General features: G+C 39.5%; 2 protein-coding genes across 3 annotated transcripts in view; both read left to right on the forward strand.

The window, feature by feature from the left end:
• LOC139146996 (dentin sialophosphoprotein-like) lies at positions 1-11,783 on the forward strand. The gene is made up of 7 exons (XM_070717848.1): positions 1-89; positions 889-1,079; positions 1,847-1,956; positions 2,561-2,617; positions 4,190-4,307; positions 6,099-11,675; positions 11,767-11,783. Exons 1-7 carry the CDS (start codon positions 1-3, stop codon positions 11,781-11,783), a joined length of 6,159 nt encoding a protein of 2,052 aa, XP_070573949.1.
• LOC139147407 (myosin-2 heavy chain-like) overlaps positions 10,019-19,141 on the forward strand; it is a 26,388-nt gene continuing 17,265 nt past the window's right edge. Inside the window, exons 1-7 of one of the 2 annotated variants that reach the window (XM_070718501.1) lie at positions 11,017-13,852; positions 13,889-14,297; positions 14,951-15,176; positions 15,481-15,690; positions 16,469-16,678; positions 17,222-17,403; positions 18,103-18,325. In XM_070718501.1, coding sequence (XP_070574602.1) covers positions 11,809-13,852; positions 13,889-14,297; positions 14,951-15,176; positions 15,481-15,690; positions 16,469-16,678; positions 17,222-17,403; positions 18,103-18,325 — 3,504 coding nt within the window. In that variant the 5' untranslated portion in view covers positions 11,017-11,808. Of the gene's footprint in view, positions 14,298-14,950; positions 15,177-15,480; positions 15,691-16,468; positions 16,679-17,221; positions 17,404-18,102; positions 18,326-19,141 lie in introns of both variants that reach the window. The other variant, XM_070718500.1, reaches the window with a different exon arrangement.

Genomic DNA, 19,141 nt, shown 5'->3' on the forward strand with positions numbered 1-19,141 from the left:
ATGCCTCTGAACAAGTGCGGACTGCCGCGTTATCACTTTAGAAGAATTGGACCTCTGGCAAGCTTGCCTGAAGTCAAGGATGTTATGGAGTGAGTCGAATACTTCTCTTGCTCTTCATATTCTGAATTGTAGCTAGTCTTTTGGGTAGACTGAGCTATCATAGACGCAGGTGTATCTTGTAGTTTGGCCCACTGATCACATAGATTGGATATCTTGCTAGCCTTAGTCAACGTTATCAAAAGCTACAACGATAGCTCCAAATCTGAATAGCGGCCATGCGCCATGTTATGTCTGCTGTGTGTCCACATGGCAAAGGCGTTGTTTATAATAATTAAAAGACTGATTTTAAACCGAAAGTGGCCCCACCATCAAATCATGCAGACACATAATTATGCATAATACAAGATAGTTGATTTGTTGAAGATTTTGGACAATATCATTTTAGTAAAGGGACCTTGCAGTGTTCTAACATGTGTGAAACCATGAAGTTTCCTGGCCAGGTTCATGTTACAAACTCAGCAAAGTGAAAGGTTTGCATGAAAATGTTTACATTTCCTTTGAACATTGTTTTTTAATAGTGGTTAATGGTAGCTTTTGCATCTTTAAGGCTAAATATCTTTGCAAAATGCACAAACACTAATTAGGTATTTTGGTAAACATCTGATTTTCTTCTGAAAATGCAAAATGAGCAGCGGCAGGAACACAGCCAGACTAGTAATACCAGGCATGGGCAATTTCTGTTCCTCAGAATCCCAAACACAGTACCATAAAATTTCTACAAATACTGGACATTAGCAGGACATTAATTAAGATTTATCAGTAGCTGGAATTTAAATTGTTATGTTCCTTGAATTATTATGCAACATCTGGTGTCTGTTCTTGATTCAGCTTTACTGTAAAGACGACATTGATCGGTAGAAATCGAGGTCAGATGACTTACTACATCAGCTCAAAGAGAGAAGAGAACCGTAAGTACATATCAAGAAGCCATGCCAGGGTTGTACGTTCTGCCTCCAACCAACATAAGCTGATTGACTCAAGTATGAACGGCATGTTTGTGAATGACGTCAAAATTGAGGGTAAGTTGAGCCAAAAATTCATGTTTGGATTCAAACAGATATTCAACTTTAATAACATCCTGTGGTGAAAGATACTCTGAAATGATCCATGTTGGATACAAAACAAACATAGTTTCAAGCGTCAGAATTAGTGGGATTCGAGCCTCAGATGCTCTGATCATACTAAGCCATGTCATTTTTCAGCAGTGTAAAAAAATTCAGGGTTGAAATCCCTACCATACTGAACAGATAGAGTATTAGATTTAAGAGGAATACAGGGCAAAGCCTAGCAAGTTTGAGCTAGTTTTTTAGTGTTGCACATATTCATTATCATTCAGTGTTCTCAACAGCTTGGAAAAACTAGGGACAAACACACTAATTTACATAATGGTGCATAATTTGCATATGCTTTTGATATGAAAACACACTCTTTTATATAGTTAGTATGTGAATAGATTCCTTCAAAAACAAAAGGGTTGCCCACCCATAAAAAAAAATCTTTGTTGATAACCCTGTCATTGTTTCCTTAGAAATTTATTTTTAAGTCATTAAAATTTAGCATTTTGGAGTCGTGTGATCTTGAAATTGTAACTTTAGCAACAGCAATTACAATCTCTGTAGATCAGAGTCAGTTATTTTAGAATTTTCTATCAAGGGTTAAGAACTCATAATAAACAGATTACTTTCACTTTCATTTTGTGTCAGATATCAGAGTGAAGCCATATCGGCTACTCTCTTTCTTGTTGTCTTTTACAATAAACCTGCTTCTGCATATTCCCTTTAACTAGGACCTACCATTCTAGAAGAGGGAGATACGGTGACATTTGGACACCCAAATGGGCAAAACTTACCCCCTGCAACTCGAGTACGACAGCCCGATTCTGAGTATCAATTCGTGGTAAGTGCCTGCTCCGTGAAAAACGTTTAGCCTTAAATCTTTTTTATCAATTTCTAAAAGACGTTAATTATTTACATCAGAGAAATTTCAAAGATAATCTTCAGAGCAAGTTATATGTATTTATTCTTTAAGGTCTGAGAAAGCACCAGTTGTACTTTCTACATGTAATTTATAAGTTCCTTGGAACATTGATGTCTAGCAGTCATGACAGGACACCCTCTTTGTGCTTCACTGAAATTGGAAAACCAGACCAGACATATTTTTGGCAAATATGTTGCTTCAGACATTTGCAATGAGAAAATGTCCAACAAACTCTAGATTGTTATACTTTCATCAAAATTGTGCCATTTATTCATCCCACATTCATTTGACAGTCCCTAAACTTTATACTATAGAAATTATTCACACAGAAGACGATAATTACATTAAGTTTGTGTCATGGTTGTCTAAATGCTTTACCAAGTGTTTTCAGTTTCCAGAAATTTTATTTGGTTTGATGATTGACAAATGAGAAAACAATATATAATATATATTTATCACATGTGCATCTCAGTCTGATTGTCAGAATACCTAATCTGTTATATGTTTTGTTTCCCTTTTTCAGTTTGAACTTTGTGACTGTAGCGATGGTAACCAGAGTAACGACAACTCACCACAACAGGTAATGTATCAGTTTCCTGGCATCAGAAATTGCAAGATTGAGTGCCCTAAGATATGTTCATAAGTTGCTCTCTCTCAATGTAAGGTATACACAAGTTGTTACCATAATGTTTTTCCCTTGGACTCACGTATTTGACATATGGTTCGAAAATTGTTGTCAACAATGTCACCATGCTCGGGGCTGTATTTTTTTCACTTTTGGATTATTTGTATAGACAGCTGTATGGTTTAGCGTCTGTGAAAACATGCTTTTTAAAAGTGGTCTTCTGGGCTAACTCTGAGCTTCACTGTAGTATGTACCAAACAAAGAAAGCAACACCATTGATTCTAGTGTCTGCATGAAATTCATGCTTATGAGTTAACTGCTACTCTAAAAACCATGACAATATTGATTTGAAGCTACAATAACCCTTGATGATATTTCTATATAAAGTGTTTTCTATACAACAAGTACATATATACTGCTTCTCCCGGAGTTTGCAAACTATGTAGCTTTGCAAAAACAACACATTGAGAATAGAAAGCAATGCTAAAATTCACTTAAGAATTCTAGTCTGGACCAGAATGCAGAATTTTGTCAGCAATAACATAAGACATTTACACATAGTATGGCAAGCACATCAAAGATCACAGCTGATGGAGTTGCAATAATAGCTGGTCATATTTAATGAAGGGCCAGTAATGCCAACTTTTGATGATTTTTTTTCTCTATTTTTGTTTTTTAATGTCAATAATTTCGTGTTCTACTTCCCAAAGCATGTTGATATACACAGTAATCAGCTTTTCAACTCAGTCTGTACATGTGCAAACTGTGTTGTTATTGTTAACAAATGAATTCTAGTTCGGACTAGAATGCAAATGTAAACAATAACAGTGCGTTTTATACATGTTAAGGCTACGTTGACAAGCTAACTTGTGGGTGTTTCAGCATTCTATTGGGAGTGGAATATGAACTTGCAATTGACATTCAAAGCAAAAATAATGTGAAAATCATCAAAAATTAGCATTACTGGCCCTTTGACACTCATCATGATATACATTGTCATTGTGTGAGTTCGCTGTCAATTTTTAGAAAGTACTTCATTTTTGTGATAAAAACTGCAGAAAAAAAACCCTGCCTGTTTTGTCCCTCTAAGGAAGGAAAGACAGTGTACCCTGTAAGTTGTCATTCTTTGGAAAGGTTTTAATGAAACTTTCCTTGCCATGTATTTCAACATTTACCATTTATGAACAAACAATATTAAAATTGCCAGCAAATGGAATCTATATTAGTCTAATATGAAAACTGTTTAATGGCTATGAAGAGATGTTTTATCTATGCTGCTTCTCGATAGCGGTGAATCAGTGTCTGCTGATTAGACACCCTGTGTGTTGTATGGCATCAATACAACATGAGAACAACAGACACTGCATTGTCAGAGACTCACAGAGTCGCATCTAAAGAATATAGTGATGCTCTGTGTACTTGATGTAGCTGTATGCTTATATTCAAGTAAAAACTCAATAATTCATTGCTCATGCATTGATCTCTTTTTTTACATTTCTTTACTGCATTTTCCATTTTAAAAATCAGCTCCCTATGGTGGCAAGGAATCAATCGTGTTGTAGTAATTCCAATGCAGTATTCCAGGTGCCTGCTGCAGTCCCATTGAGAAAGCCAAACCGAGACGCAAGTCCTCTTGTGCACATTGGTAACAGACCAGATAAGTTTTAGAAACAAAATACATGTACACATTTTCAAATGCAATTCACTTTTCAAAGCATTCTGACATGGGAATTCTGTCATTGATATCATGCCTCTTTTGGTGATACTAGTACATTGTAGGACCAAATACACAGAAACTCTTCCATTTTTCAAGGGGACCTGTCTTTTAGATGACACAGGCATCTACAGTCCTTCTTTTCAACACAGACTTGTATCCTGTTAGTTTCTATCAGACATAAACTGTTTTGTGGTTAGGAGACCACCACTAACCTTTGAGTAAATATATAGCTTGATCTCCGTCCCTCCACCCACCGGTCTGGAAACAGCTGCTGTTTCTTTGTTCCGATGTGCGTTACGGGTAAACATATCAATAACAAAAAAATCCGTGAATCTCTGACACCTTAAAGGTGACAAGTACGTGAATTTGCATGAAAAATATGCTAATAACCAAAACCAAAACCAATATGCTAATAACCAAAATGACCAGAATACACTGCGCTATTCACTACAGCGATTTTGCTAATAAACTTGTCGATATTGCGACACAAACGTTTCGATATTAAGGTGGGAGGCTCAAGGTTCTTTCACATTTTTATACATAAAAATTCATTTCTTTTCAAAGCTGTCGCGTACTCTTTTGGCCTCCAAAATAGATTGAGCTTGCAAGGAATTGCCGCTAGACAACTGTACGCGACTGTACCCCTAAGTCTTAAAACGGATAAACAAAGACACAAACAAAATCACTAGCCCAAAAATCATCGTTTCGGACAAAAAACATCAAAATAAGTGTCTCACCATTCGTAAAATATCGTAAATTTAATGTTCAATGACTGAAATATGCTGAGTGGGATTAGATTCAAATGTGGAAGGGAGGAAAAACCTTCGTGACCGAAGAACCGACGTGTGCGATCAAAGTTTCAAAATGGCGTCGCGGCAAACTCAACAGCATTCCGAAACATCGAAAGCATAAATTTCGAGTAATGTTAGGATGAAAATCGATTCTAGAAAATAAACATTTAGGAAGGTATACACCTCGCAAGTCAAAATTTACGGGGAATTTTACGGGTTGATTCGCAATTTTTAACAACGAATGCATCGTCGAAAACTCAGGCGTTTTCTACAACAGAACAGAGTAAACGACAAAAAAAAACAAAAAACGCATACTACCAATTTTAAAATCCCCATCGCTGATTGATCACGCCAAATTCGTTTCGATTTATTCTTATTTCTACAAGTGAAAGGGGGGGAAACTTTCGTACCATAAGGTGCCTCTTCCTACCTAGCGAGGTCAAATTTGGTGGGCGAAAATTCGACGGAAAAACACGGAATATCATAGACGAAAATTTAAAAAGAAATTACTCTCAATAAACACAGTTTCTCTGTTGTAGCAGAAATCCTGGCTATGGTAACAAAGTTACCTGAGGAGCAAAGACATGACAATAAATAAAAATACTCCGCACCGCAAGATGTTGCCAAACGCTACTGATGGCGTCCCCAAGCAAGCATTTACATCCGTAACGCGCTTCGTACCAACGGTAGAGCAATTAACACCTTTAAACAATAGCGCACGTGTCGCGTTTCCAGACCGGTGGGTGGAGGGACGGTGGCTTGATGTAACTGTACATTGTAGTAGACCTAAGGCTTCGAAAGGGAGAACTCTTAGATCTGTATCAGCAATTGCAAACTGCGTGTACACAGTAACACAAGTCTGTATGTAGCAGTTGTAAACTACTATTTAACTCTGGTATTTCTTTTTCCCTTCATTTGAAATATTCAGAAGAGATCAAACCACAGTCAAGAGATTGCCCTGCTGCAGGCAGCAATTCTTGCCAGCTTGAAAGAGGGGACCAACAGCTGACAGAATCTGGGGACTTGGTCACAGGGCCAAGAAATACACAGTCAGTTTCAATAACAGCAGCTAAGACAGAGAACAGCCAAAGGGAAGGTCATATTTCTGGGCCATCATTTGAGGAGATGGATCAAGGTTGCAAAGAGACATCTGTGTTTGCTTTGAGACCTGAAGAAGATCAGAATGAGCAGTCAGTAATCCATGACAGTGAGTCTCAAGTCATAGAAACTGATGGAACTGGTGATCAGCCCACAGGAAATGGAGAAAAGGACATAGAGAACTCAGGGACTGATCCAAAGACTGGTTTATGTGCAGAGGGCATGGCAGAAAATGAACTGCCAGAATCTACAGAAACAACTCAGAAAGCAGAAGTCATAACAAGCGCTCAACTCAGAAAGGCTGAAAATGCATCTCATTCTACAGAAACCAAAGAAACGAGAGATCAACTAACATCTGCAAAGGAAACACATGTTGCAAAGGATGTCTCTGGAGAAACTTCAAGTAAAAAAATTGAAACGGAAAGTACTGAAAAAGCTGAAAATGCAAAGTGTCTTCCTCTGAAAAGTACAGGTTTTGAAAAACGAAGTGGGTTACCGAAGTTAACAAACTGTGAGATGTCAGCTGATGATGTCCAAGATGGCTTCCAAAAGCAAAATGTCATCCCCGGGAACCCAGATTTAGACTTAGAGAACAAAGAAAATGAAACTGTGGTTTTCTCCACGGCAGTTGTGATAGACTCTCCCGGCAAAGATAATTCAAGCACAGAGGATGACCAGACTGTTGGAATACTTCATGAAAGAGGCAAGAGAGAAAACACGCAGTGTGATCAACACGTAGCAGTTCACAGCCAAGAACTTGTGAAGGATGATAAAGACAGAGACACTGCTCAAGAGATTACTCTGCATAGATTACCGGTTGACATTGATGTGCCACCGCAGATACTTCCCACAAAGCAACATGATGATGAACATTTCAATGTTAACAGAAACAATAATCGTACAAATGTCTCTCAAGAAAGGGCTACAGTCAGACAAAGGGTATCTGGAGGAGCTTGCTCACAGAGCACTTCAAAGCAAGACGTCGCTGAGGCGACCAAGCTGTGCAGCACCTGTGAAGGAGAACTCTCAGAAACTGCCAGCCAGGGTAACACTTGCAGGGCCAATGATGCAGGTGAAGAAAGCTGCAATGTGCCGACAGGTAGAACAGCCAAGGAGACGGAGAAAGGCGGTGAGATACCTGTAGATAGTAAAGCTTGTGAAGACCAACATCAGCTCACAAAGAACACCAATCATTCAGATACAACTGACAACCCTCTACCCCAAACTGGCGTGGAGTGCGGTAGTGTACAACTCATGAATGAAGAGCAAGAGCCTGCCATTAAACCTCAGAAGATGGGTTTTGAGATTAACTTCAGCGGCCTTGATTCACCAGACAGCAGTGACGTGGAAACTGCATTAGTCCTGACAGATGGTAGAAAGTCCGCTGAAAGAAACAGTGTGACAGACCATGTTTTTGATTCAGCATTTGGGAATGACAGAGACCTAGATCGAGAATCACATGACAGTAAAATCCAGGAAATCAGCGATGTGGAAGTCGGCAATTCAGACAAATCTGATGATGATGTGCCCTCAGATGATATCAATGACAGTGTTGTATTGGAAGTGCCACCACAGAAATACATGAGGAAATACAAAGAGAGGATCGATGACCTTTCAGTTGACAGTGACAAGGAATCCTGGGTATCATCATCCGTTGTGGAAGAGGAGGAGCAACAACAAGGAAGAAGTGATGCAGGAAGCAGTCGGGGAGATGAGAGTGATGCGGAATCGTATGTGACATCTTCTAGTGTTGATGGAGGGGAGCCAAGATGGATGGCATCTGATTCATTGGAATTTGATGTCATGGACACTGGGGAGGGTGGCAGTGGTTACAGAAATGACCTTGATGTGATAGAGGAGGAGGGAGCAGAAGAAAGTGAGGACAGCAAGGATGATGAAGAAATGGTCTCTGATGCAGAAAGTGGTGAAGACAGTGAGATAGGTCAGATGGTAGACGAAGAGGAGAGTGGATGTCTTGAACAGCAGAGTGTTACAGATAAAGATGTTCAAATATGTGGTAGTGAAGAAATGTCAGAGAGTGCAGTTTGTGAGGTAAAAGACATGAAAATAGATTCTGAAGAGAGCAGAGCTGATCCGGGTAGTTGCCAATCAGAAAAAAGTGATGTAGAGAGTGAAGTGAAACCAGAAAGTAACCATCCATTTGCAGATCAAGTGAATGGAGGCAATGACAAGGTCAATGAAAATGAAATTGATGATGAAAAAGCGTCAGACAACTCTGAATCTACTACTTACAAAGCAGAAGAAAGAAAAGGTGACCAGGTCGTCCATGAAGTAACAACTGACTTTGAACTTGGTGAAGGAGAGAAGGCAGAAGGTGCTCATGAGAAAAGCATGATGAGCTCAACACCTCACAAAGAATATTCCATTGATCGTGAGACTAATCAAGATGCAGTGACACCATCAATTGAAAGGGACAATAATTTTGAAGCAGAGCTGAGATCTAAACATACAATCGTAGGAAAAATGATCCTCGAAGCTGGTGAGAAAGAGGGCAGTCAGACATCCAGCAGAAGTTCCACTCCGCTACTAGACATGCCTGCTTCACAGGATAGCATCAATCACCATGATGTGTCGAGCATAGTGTCTGAGGAAGACCTGGCACTGATACTAGAAACACAGAGCGACACTGAAGACTCTCCAGCAGGGAAAAGTCAAACTTCTGATGGTTCTTCCAAGAAATATGAGAGCCCGGCTAAAAGGATTCTCATGTATGGCTCACACAGGTTGTTTCAGGACGGTGGACAGCTATCAGATGAGATAAGGGAGGTGTTACAGAACTCAGACAATCAGGATGTACTGTCAGAGAAACAAGGTGAGGAAGAGGAAGGCAAAGTTGTTATTCCAGAAGTAATTGATTTAGTAGGAAAAGCAGTCGAAGAGGGGCAGTGCACATTAGATGCTTCATTTCAAGATGTTGCTAAGGAAAGCAGTCATTTCCAATCCCTGTGCAAGAGCAAACACGAGAATAATGTCAAACATCTTGACAGCACAGAATCTTTCTCAAAACGTCTGTCTACTGAGATGGGATCCTCAGAGACTGTACAGGTTGGTAGTGATCATGGTTGTGCTGGTGATTTGGAGGATGATCAGCAACTGGAAGACCATAGACAGCAAATGCCTGGAACATCCCGTAGTGAAACATGCACCATTGAAGCCACTGTGCCTACAGAGGTAGTGAGTGAGGATCAGGTCCCAGAAGTGCCAGTGATAGGCATGGCTAATGAGAAGGAAGAGGATAAGGGTGATACTGTGAATGACAAAACTTGTGAGCCATCAGAAGCAAAAGAAGAGCTCAAGAGCGATGTGTATTCTTCAGGAGATGGACCACAGAAAATAGATGAGGAAAGCCATGAGAATAATCATCCAGAAGAGATGAAATCTGAAGCTGCAACTTTAACAACTCCAGCTAACTGTGAAATGAGACAGCAGTCTGCTGAAGCTTTAGAAGCTGATGTCCAGACAGATGCTAATGACCATGAGGAAAGGATGGAGCGTTCTAAGGAAAAGGTTGAGTGCAAGGTAGACGAACTGAGAGAAACATTGACAGAGGATGGAACATTGCAAGGTGTCACTGACAATGACAAAGAGGGCAGTAATGATGGACATGGAAATGATCAAAGTGGGCTGATTCATATTTCCAGTGTAGATATTAAAGGGCAGATAGTGAATGAGAGGGTAATAAATGGTGAAGTGGGTGTTGAGTCAAGTATGTCCAGCAAAATGAACGAGGAGCCACAGATAAAATCCAAGGATGAAGTGGAGCTTGGGGATGATTTCAGTGAACACAGCCACACTGAGAATGGAGAGCAACAGGGAGCTAACCAGGACACTCACTGTATCAACAAAGATGAAATTAGTGAAAATATAGAGACTGGAAAATCCTCAACACTCAGCGGTAGTAAGGGAGAAAAGTTACAGAGAGAGGATTCCATTGCACATGACAGCAACAAAGACGGAAAATGTCCTGAACTTGAAAAAGTAAAAGAAACAGGAGTAGCAGATTCCATAGCAACACCTGAGGTATTTGAAGGTCAATGTGGTGACAGAATTGCCAAAACAGAAGATGATGAAGATGTGACAATAGCTCCTGCAACTGAAGATCATGCTCTAGACCACAATGTCTGTGTTCAGCAAAAATCTATTGATGACAATCTTAGCAGTACGATACTACCGGTTCTAAAACAAACTATTAAGACGAAAGATCAAGTTGGTGATTATTCAAAGAGTGTGGAAGATGAACCCATGGAAACAGAAATGATCAAACTCATAGATGTGGAAGAAAATCAAACAGAAAAAGGAGTCAAAGAAGATGAAACAGAGATGTCAGAGATTGCCATGGATACAAATGAAGACACTTCCACTAGGATGGCGAATTTGCAGCACACTAGTGACGGTGTTCAAGAAATTTCTGCTGGAGGTAATACAACAGAAGAAACAACTCAAATGGAAACAGAAACTGCAACAGGTTCTCAAACAAGCTTGCTAAATGACAAAGAGAGATCAAACAACTCCATGAGAACAGACGTAAGTGTTGATGACATTCAGAAGAATGTACACAGTGACTGTGAAAATTTCAATGGTCATGAAGCATGTTTGAAGCAAAAGTTGGTTCTACATGAAGCATGTTTGAAGTTCAGTAAATCCAAAGAAAGAATTCCACAGGAGAAGGGCAAGGTCAAACAGGTGACACAAAGAGGTCATGATCAAGGAGGCAAGTACTGTGTGCAGAAGTTAGCAGATGTCTCGCAGAGTTATTTTGTAGGGTACTTGGTCAGAGAATTTTTCAAGAGGTTGAGTCATAGCCCAGACCTTCTCAACCCCTTCATAGTGCTGCACAGAGAAGAGGGTATACGGAGGTATGTCAGAGACTTCTTTAATGAAATGAATGGCACAGACCAAAGAGCAGTGATTGGTAGTGAAGTGGATACATATACTGTCAAGGATTCAAGTGGACCTTCAGAGAGTGTAACAGATCGCATAGACGATGATGTAACCATGAAGAATGACAAAGAGACAGCAAGCACAAATGCTGCAGAAGAGAGGGCTGATAGTGAAATGCAAATGCTAGGCGATGATGACAGCAACATCGAATCAGTACAACGAGTGGAGACTCCAGAGAGTTTTGTCTCATGTGAACTCTCTAATGAAAGGTCAACTGAAGTCAGGGCAGAAGTTGTGGAAACTGACATTGAGATGGAACAGTATTATGACTGCACTGAGGAAATAGAAGAAAGTGGTATGGTTGGGATCACACAAGATGATGATAAATTAGAGAAAAATATGATAGTCTTCAGAGAAGTGAAATCTCCATACAAGGCTGGCTTGATAACCAGTGATGAGGGCAGAAAAGATGAAAATTCAAAACATGCAGATATACCAGATACAGGCAAAGAAATGAGGCAAGTGTCACAAAGAGATTTTGTCTCCAGTGATTCAGAAGGAAAGACAGGGAAAGATGGTGTTATACCATCTCACAGTGGATCAGATTCTGTGACTACAAATCAAAAGTCACCAGATGCATGGAGAGCCAATCAGAAGTCATCAGATGTTGCAAGAGCCAATCAGAAACTGAAGACGATATCAGTGCAAAGCAATCAGTCTCAACTGATGTGACAAGCACCAAGTTGAACACTTTTGATGATACCAGAACAAATCGGAAAGATTCAGATGATATCACTGCCAAGCAAGAGAATGTAGGTGATATGAGTAATTGTCAACAAGCTGTAAAGAGCAGTGGAGAACATGTAAACACAAGTAAAGATAAACCAAACCAGGAAACAACCGATAAATGTGAATCCACTGGTGAACATGAACTTGATGTGAAAGAATGTCTAGATGGTGGTGTAGAGAAACAAGATGGTTGTATCAAGTCCTCCATACATGAAGAGAATTCTCAAAGTTTAAGCTGTCGTGTTGAGAAAGAAGATGACAGTGCTATGCAGAACTCAATAGATAAATCTAGCATTTGTAATCAAGATTTCAGTAGGCTGATGTCTCCTCATAAGGCAGTTGCTGACATATCTAGACACAGGGATGAACATCCAGTTGAAAAAAATGAGACACAAAATAGACATTCAGTATTAGAAAAATCCAAATCATCTATGGTGGTGGCGCCGTGTAGACCACAGTCAGACATTCTGGATGACAGTAGTACAGCAGCAGGCTCCAGAAGTGATGAGGGTTCCTCAGAGTGTAAAAATGAAAGAAAAGCTAGTGAAAGAATCAACTGGGAAAAGAATGGTTCGGACCCAGCAAAGGGGGCTGATCAGAGATCTGGTGACATGGCCGTGAATGGTTCAAGTGATGAGAATGTGACTGTATCTGAACATAAGTCTGAATCACCCCAGGAGTCCACCTTCTCGCCAATACAACCCTTCACTTCTGTTTCGCCAATTGAATCTGGAAATAGTAAAAGGCCACTCTGTGATGATGAAGCGAGTGATGGAGAAGTAGCAACGTCGGTGTCTCCAACTGCAAAGAAGAAGAAGACAGACAGAGAGGTCAGGGAAGAGCATTCAGGTGCACATAGTCTAGGTGTATCACATCGATTCAAAGTGACGTGTTCCTTTGATGAAGACTCCATCAGTGATTTTTCCTCCCCTCTAGTCGATTTTAATGCCTTAGAATCTGATCACGAAGGTGACGGTGGAAAGAGTGATAGCAGTGAGAAACGGATCAAAGCCGGTAAAAATGGATCACAGAATGGCGTGACCGAGAGTGATACTAACCAGAACTGCATCTCTGATGTTTCTCAAAAGCAGCCAAAAGCCATGTGTAGGGAGCCTGATGTCAGTATTGATAGGGTTGTTCCAACAGATGTTTGTAATATGTCATCAGACTCTACAGATGGTAATGACAACTCAACAAAGATCAAGCCAGCCAATCAAATATCACTGGACAGCAATCAACCCAGGTGTACCAAGCTATCTCCCAATCATAACAAAAAGGATTGTGACAAAGGGGAGAATCTATTGCAGAAATTGACAAGTAAGGAATCAACTGCAGAAAGAGACATGGCAGAAGAAAAAGAGAAAAGAGAAAGCAAGGACAATCATGGCAGCAATCACAGTGAAGATGTTGCTGCTGGCATCGATGTTGATGATGGAGACGGGAGTAGTGATGAGGAGAATGATGATGGCATTGGTGATGACGGTGGCTTTTATGATGAAAGTGATGAAGATGATAACAATTATGATGCTGATAACCACAGTGATGGGGCAGATGATATTTTTACTTCTTCTTATGCTGTTGCTTCTGATACTGATGACTCTGAGGATGAGGATGACGATGACTTTGACAGACGTCCCCCAAAGCTAATGAATAACTTTTTCAGGGACTCAAATTTTGATGATGGTGATGATAGTGAGGATGAGGATGACGAAGAAAAACAGCCTCCCCTGCTGATCAATGAACTTTGCAAAGACATAACTACTGATGATAGTGACGATAGCATAGGAGAACTATCTGATCCTTTCAGTAAAGTCAAAGTCAATGGCCATAGATCCAAATCAAGCAAAACTTCTGAGGAACCACCAATGTTACCAATAGCTACCAAAAGAAAGCCTACATCTTCACCGATTGTATCAGGAAAAAGAAAGCCTACATCTTCACCGACTGTATCAGGAAAAAGACAGAAAATTTGTACAGAGGAGAATTCTGACATTTCCAGTGCTGAAAGTAGTCCCAAGAAGACAGAACAGCCTTCATACAGCAAAGTATCTGAAGTAGCCGGAAAGGTGGCAAAAGCCCTCGGGCAGGCCAAGGACAGTGAAGTTGTTCAGAGGTTTAGAAAACATGCACTTTTGAAGGAGGAGTCAGACAAAAAAGCACCAGGAAGTTTACTGCCAACCAGCCGTACAAAGAGAAGGTTGCTGCCTAACGCCAGCAATGTGACCTTGCAGAACATAGATCGCCACCTTAGCAACTGTAACAATGTGTTAAAAGAACTTGAAGTTACTCTCAATGGCTGTGACAATTTAAACTGTGTGACTACTGTCAACAAATGGAAGTAAGTACCTTTTACAAATATACATTTTCCCATTTTCAGTGCATTGATATTGTACACCGACTCTAAAATTCCGCTTGTTTTCATAAGATATTACACAGAACCTTTCCAAAGCTGTACGTCAGCTTTTCTTGTATCATCTGCATGTTCACTTTTCAAATATGTCAGAATGAATAAGACAGGCATGATTCATTTCACCTCATGAACCTAGGCCCACAGTGTTCAACAATAATCAAGAGGTGCATGTATAAAAAGGAACGAGGCTGAAAAGAAATTCCTCAGATTTTCTTTGCAAAGCAACAGAAGTGGCAAGCAAAGGTTGTCATTTTGATGCATTTGGGGCTGATTTTCAGACATAAAGAAAAATTTTAAATCAGCAAAATTGGATATTGGTTGCCAAGGGACAAATTTTTTTTACCTCACCCAGGGAACAAACCCATATCACAAGATATTCAGATAGTTGCCTATGTGTCGAGAGACTCCAGGTTGAATAGATTCAAACAAATACCACAAGACAAATCCTACCACCCAATCGCAAATGAAGTAAAGTTTGAATCAATACCTCCCTTCCTCAGCATACAGTCGGTGTTATTTAGGAGTTGTATGTTGTAAAAATAGGAATGAGAAGGTGAAACTTATGTTTTCTGCTTCGTCAGAGATGAACTGAAAGAACTGCAGCAGAAGAAAACACTCCCCAAGACAGTGATTGCCGTGGTTGGAGACACTGGTGCTGGTAAAAGCAGTTTAATGAATGCATTGTTAGATGAAGAAGCAGTGTTACCAACCTCCGGAATGAGAGCATGCACTGCTGTGGTGGTAGAAATCATCAATAATGAAAGCTCCAGTCGCTATGAAGCAGAGATTGAGTTTCTTTCCAAAAAGGTGAGCTCTGCAATCTGTCATATACAGTGTATGTAATAAAATAATCGTGAAATTTAGGTTATTGCAATGTAGAATTCAGTTATATCATGAATATTATAATAATGCCTTAAACATGTAAAACAGGTCATCATAGATTTTTGCTCACTTTTAAGTTAACAAACGTCTGTAATGTGGTTATAGAATGGTGTAAACAAGGGTATAGTATTATTGATTGCATAGTTGTTTGCCATATCGTCGGATGGTAGCTGAACTCTAGGATTTCAAGTAGCATTATGATAAGTAACCTTAATTTCTCTGTTCAAAGGAATGGGATGATGAACTCAAGCTATTGCTGAATGATCTCATTGATGCTGATGGGAAGGTAAAATCACGACCAGATCCCAAGTCAGACGCTGGTATTGCATACTGCAAAGTACGTGATGTCTATGGTAAAATTGCATCCTACACTGAGCTCCAGGGCCTCAGGAATGTCACTAGGAAACTTGGAACAGTCGAAAAGATCTCGTGTCTAAGGGTAAGTTTTGCAGCTAACCTAACTAAATTTGTGTTGTTGGGCCGTTTCATACATAGGATAATGACACTTTGAGACTGTCGCAGTACTGCAGTACCGGTATATTTGCCATCCAAATGAATACCAACAGTGCTGTCCATATATACAGTCAAATCAATGTACCACATATATCAAACATACTAACTCAGGGTCCTCCACATTCATGAGGGATGAACCACCCCTGTTTTTTTAACAATCTATAACCACACACAAGAATATGTTTTCACAACAAAAGAATATGCATATAATGCGTTGTTATGTAAATTTTAGCACCCTATGTTTTTCCAAGCTGCAACTTGTTTTCATATACCTTTATGTAAGACCTACTTGTAAACTTTGTCAGTGCATATTCTTGCTACATAACAAATACAGTAAATGACAAAAGAAAGACACTGTCGATGTTGACATGTTGAAGAATTTTCAAAAGCTAATAACTGTTTTATAAACAAATTCTCCCTTGCATTTAGCGAATGGCATCAAATGCGAGTATTTATCTATTTTGTATTGCTACAACATACTTGTAATACATTTTCCATTCTTCATAAAGAGTTTGCATGTGGCTACTGTTCACAAGTACATTTTGAAAACATTTTGAAATGTATTTGATGTTGATGTCAATCATGTATGTCATTGTTAATGTCAATCATGAATGTGGATACTAACAGTTGAACAGGATGATAGAACTGCTTTTAGAAAGTGTATATTAAAGTAATACTAACATTTTGTGTCCTCTTTTCATCAGCCTCGTGAGTTCAGGCGTCAGATTGACCGTTACATTGATTCAAATGATGACGACGCCAAGGGATCTCGAAGTGGTGGCAAATTCTGGCCAATTGTAAAACGCGTCAAGGTGAAAATTCCAAACTGTGATGTGTGCAGCAGTGGTGCTGTCCTGGTTGACTTGCCCGGTGTCAGGGATTCCAATGCTGCCAGGGACAATATAGCCAAACAGGTTTGTAATTTCAATGCCAGGTCTTAGATCTACAGTCTTTTTTTACTCAGTAATTGTTGCACTGTTGAAGATTTTGTTTTATTTCAATGTGAGACTTTGCCTAATTCTTCTTCCAAAACACTTTCCTTGATGATGGCATGGTTTGAAGTGTAGTTTCATTGGATGAAATTTTTTCCAAAATACTTACCGTAATGTTTACATGGTTGCAAATGTAGTTTCCTGGTATGGAAGAGTGAAGATCAGTGTTTTATCTCACTATGCATATTGCTGTCAAACCTCGCATAAAATGTGTTCTTTTGTAGTGCCCTGTGAATTACTGATGCCAAAAGAGCAATCTTTGTAGATAAAAAAAGGCGTAGATTTGTATTTATAATGTAGAACTCATAATTTTGATCCAGTAATTGAGTGCAAGTCCCTTCCCTACCCCATACTACATATCCCAGGAGAGTTTCCATTCTTTTCTGCAAAGAAATCAAGGATTTTATTTTAGTGACTACAATGTTTCTGTATTATTGTATTTTATGTGTGAATTCCCCTTTGTAGTACCTGAAGACCTGTACAGCAGTGTGGGTGGTTGCAGACATCACAAGGGCTGTGGACAATAAGACTGCCAAGGACTTACTTGGCGAGAGTTTCCGCAGACAGCTACTCATGGATGGGCAGTATGGAAGTGTTGCTTTCATTTGTACCAAGAATGACCTCATCAATCCATCAGAAATTATCAGGTAAGAGTTCATGTAGTTCCCGCCTCGAAAGACTTACATTTGTAAACTTTTGCTCAAACTTTCTTCAAGCAAACTCTAGACCATTTTCTTTCAAAATCAAAAATAAAAGTAAGGGGTCACCGTGCAAATTTTGGTAGTAGAGAAACAAACTTCCCAACATTTACCCAAACTTTGAAACTCAAAATGTCGATTGTCCCTGTGTTCACTCTATGGGGAAAAAAAAATTCCCCATTTTCACAAAACAAAGCCAGTGAAAACTTTATTTACTCCATAAGCTTCAAAATGAGCTATCACCAAGTGGTGGACCAAAAGAATATTGTAAATGCTGGAGTCTGAATTTCTGTCTCGGAGGTGCATTATGCACTTCAACAGTATGTCAGTATGCAAACTTTGTCTGGACTTCATTACAAGAGAAGAATGTCACAAGTTTCTTGTACAACATTCACTAAAATGTTAGTCTGTCACCAACGTTGGTATCGCCTAAACAGTTCAAAAATCAAATGTCAATAGCTCCAACACCAAGAAGCAAAACTAACTCATGCAAAAAAACCTGCAAAATTTATCTTACTTTCTTTCATTGGCAGCCAATATTGCCCACACTATAAGTATATTTCAGTGATTTCCCAGAATAATCTGCATGAATGATGTTTGGGAGTCTGAAATAGTGATTCTTATTCTTCTGTATGCATCCTCAATCAGGGCACTTCATCTTGGAGAACAGTGCGAAGCCATTGAAAGTGAGATTGATAAGATCAGGGTTACTATGCAACCACTACAGGAGGAGAAGGAGCTCCTTGACGACAGGAAAGAGGATGTAGAAGCTGAAATAGAGTCAGTCCGAGATGATGTTAATGATCTCAAGAAGGAGATCCTTGACTTGAGGAAAATTGTGGAGCCTGTAGATCTGAACTTAGAGGAAGAGGTAAGTGTATTTGTGGAATCAGCAAAATTTTTAACAGTAGGAGAGCATGAAGGTGTGCATGATACCTGATCCAATGGACAGTTAATGCTCAGAGTATAAGACAAGGCAAGGAATTGTAGAGATTCATAGACTATGTTTTACAGTGGTTTGCTTTGACCCGTTGGCATTACATGAACTAGACATATTGTCTAATTTGAGGTGTTGCCAACACTGTCAGGTGTAACTATCAGCTAGGCAGTAATATCAGCCAATTACAAATAAATCAACTCTGCCAAAGTTGAAACATTGTCTTGCAGGAGGTTAGACGTAGTCAAAACAACTACATCTGAAAGCAAGTGACATGTCTTGGACAGTAATAGCGGGCTGTACGTGAACATGTGTGGTGGTGGTGTTTTGACTTCGTCTGATTTCCTGCTAGACAATGTTTCAACTTTCGCAGGGTTGGTTTCTTTGTAAGTCACTGATATTCAGCTTTGACACTGTTGAAAACATCTCAATTTAGACGATATGTCTATCGCCAACGGTCAACACAAACCACTGTAAAAACCTGAAGTGATGTTTCTTGAAGGAATAGGTGCTTCATGCCTTCACATTGGCATACGGTGTTACTAATGCCCATTAATGCAAGATGATATCTTTTTTCAAGTACTGAGAGAATTACCGTACTAACATATCAACTCATGATTTCTTCAAAAATAGTTCATGAAGAGACAGGCAGAGAGCAACCATGTCTGATTTCTACCATTTCCATCAACCATATTTACCAAATTTCAGATTTACTGACGATGCTACCAATTTAAAGGGACAAAGTTGGCC

The sequence above is a fragment of the Ptychodera flava genome, chromosome 13 (genome assembly GCF_041260155.1).
Source record: "Ptychodera flava strain L36383 chromosome 13, AS_Pfla_20210202, whole genome shotgun sequence".
Lineage (NCBI taxonomy): Eukaryota > Metazoa > Hemichordata > Enteropneusta > Ptychoderidae > Ptychodera > Ptychodera flava.

What these genes read in the sequence shown, in the direction of transcription:
- LOC139146996 (XM_070717848.1), top strand. Translation starts at nt 1, where the DNA reads ATGCCTCTGAACAAGTGCGGACTGCCGCGTTATCACTTTAGAAGAATT. An exon ending in ATTCTGAGTATCAATTCGTG is followed by an intron (nt 1,957 to 2,560) that starts GTAAGTGCCTGC and finishes TCCCTTTTTCAG; the next exon opens with TTTGAACTTTGTGACTGTAG. An exon ending in AAGTCCTCTTGTGCACATTG is followed by an intron (nt 4,308 to 6,098) that starts GTAACAGACCAG and finishes TGAAATATTCAG; the next exon opens with AAGAGATCAAACCACAGTCA.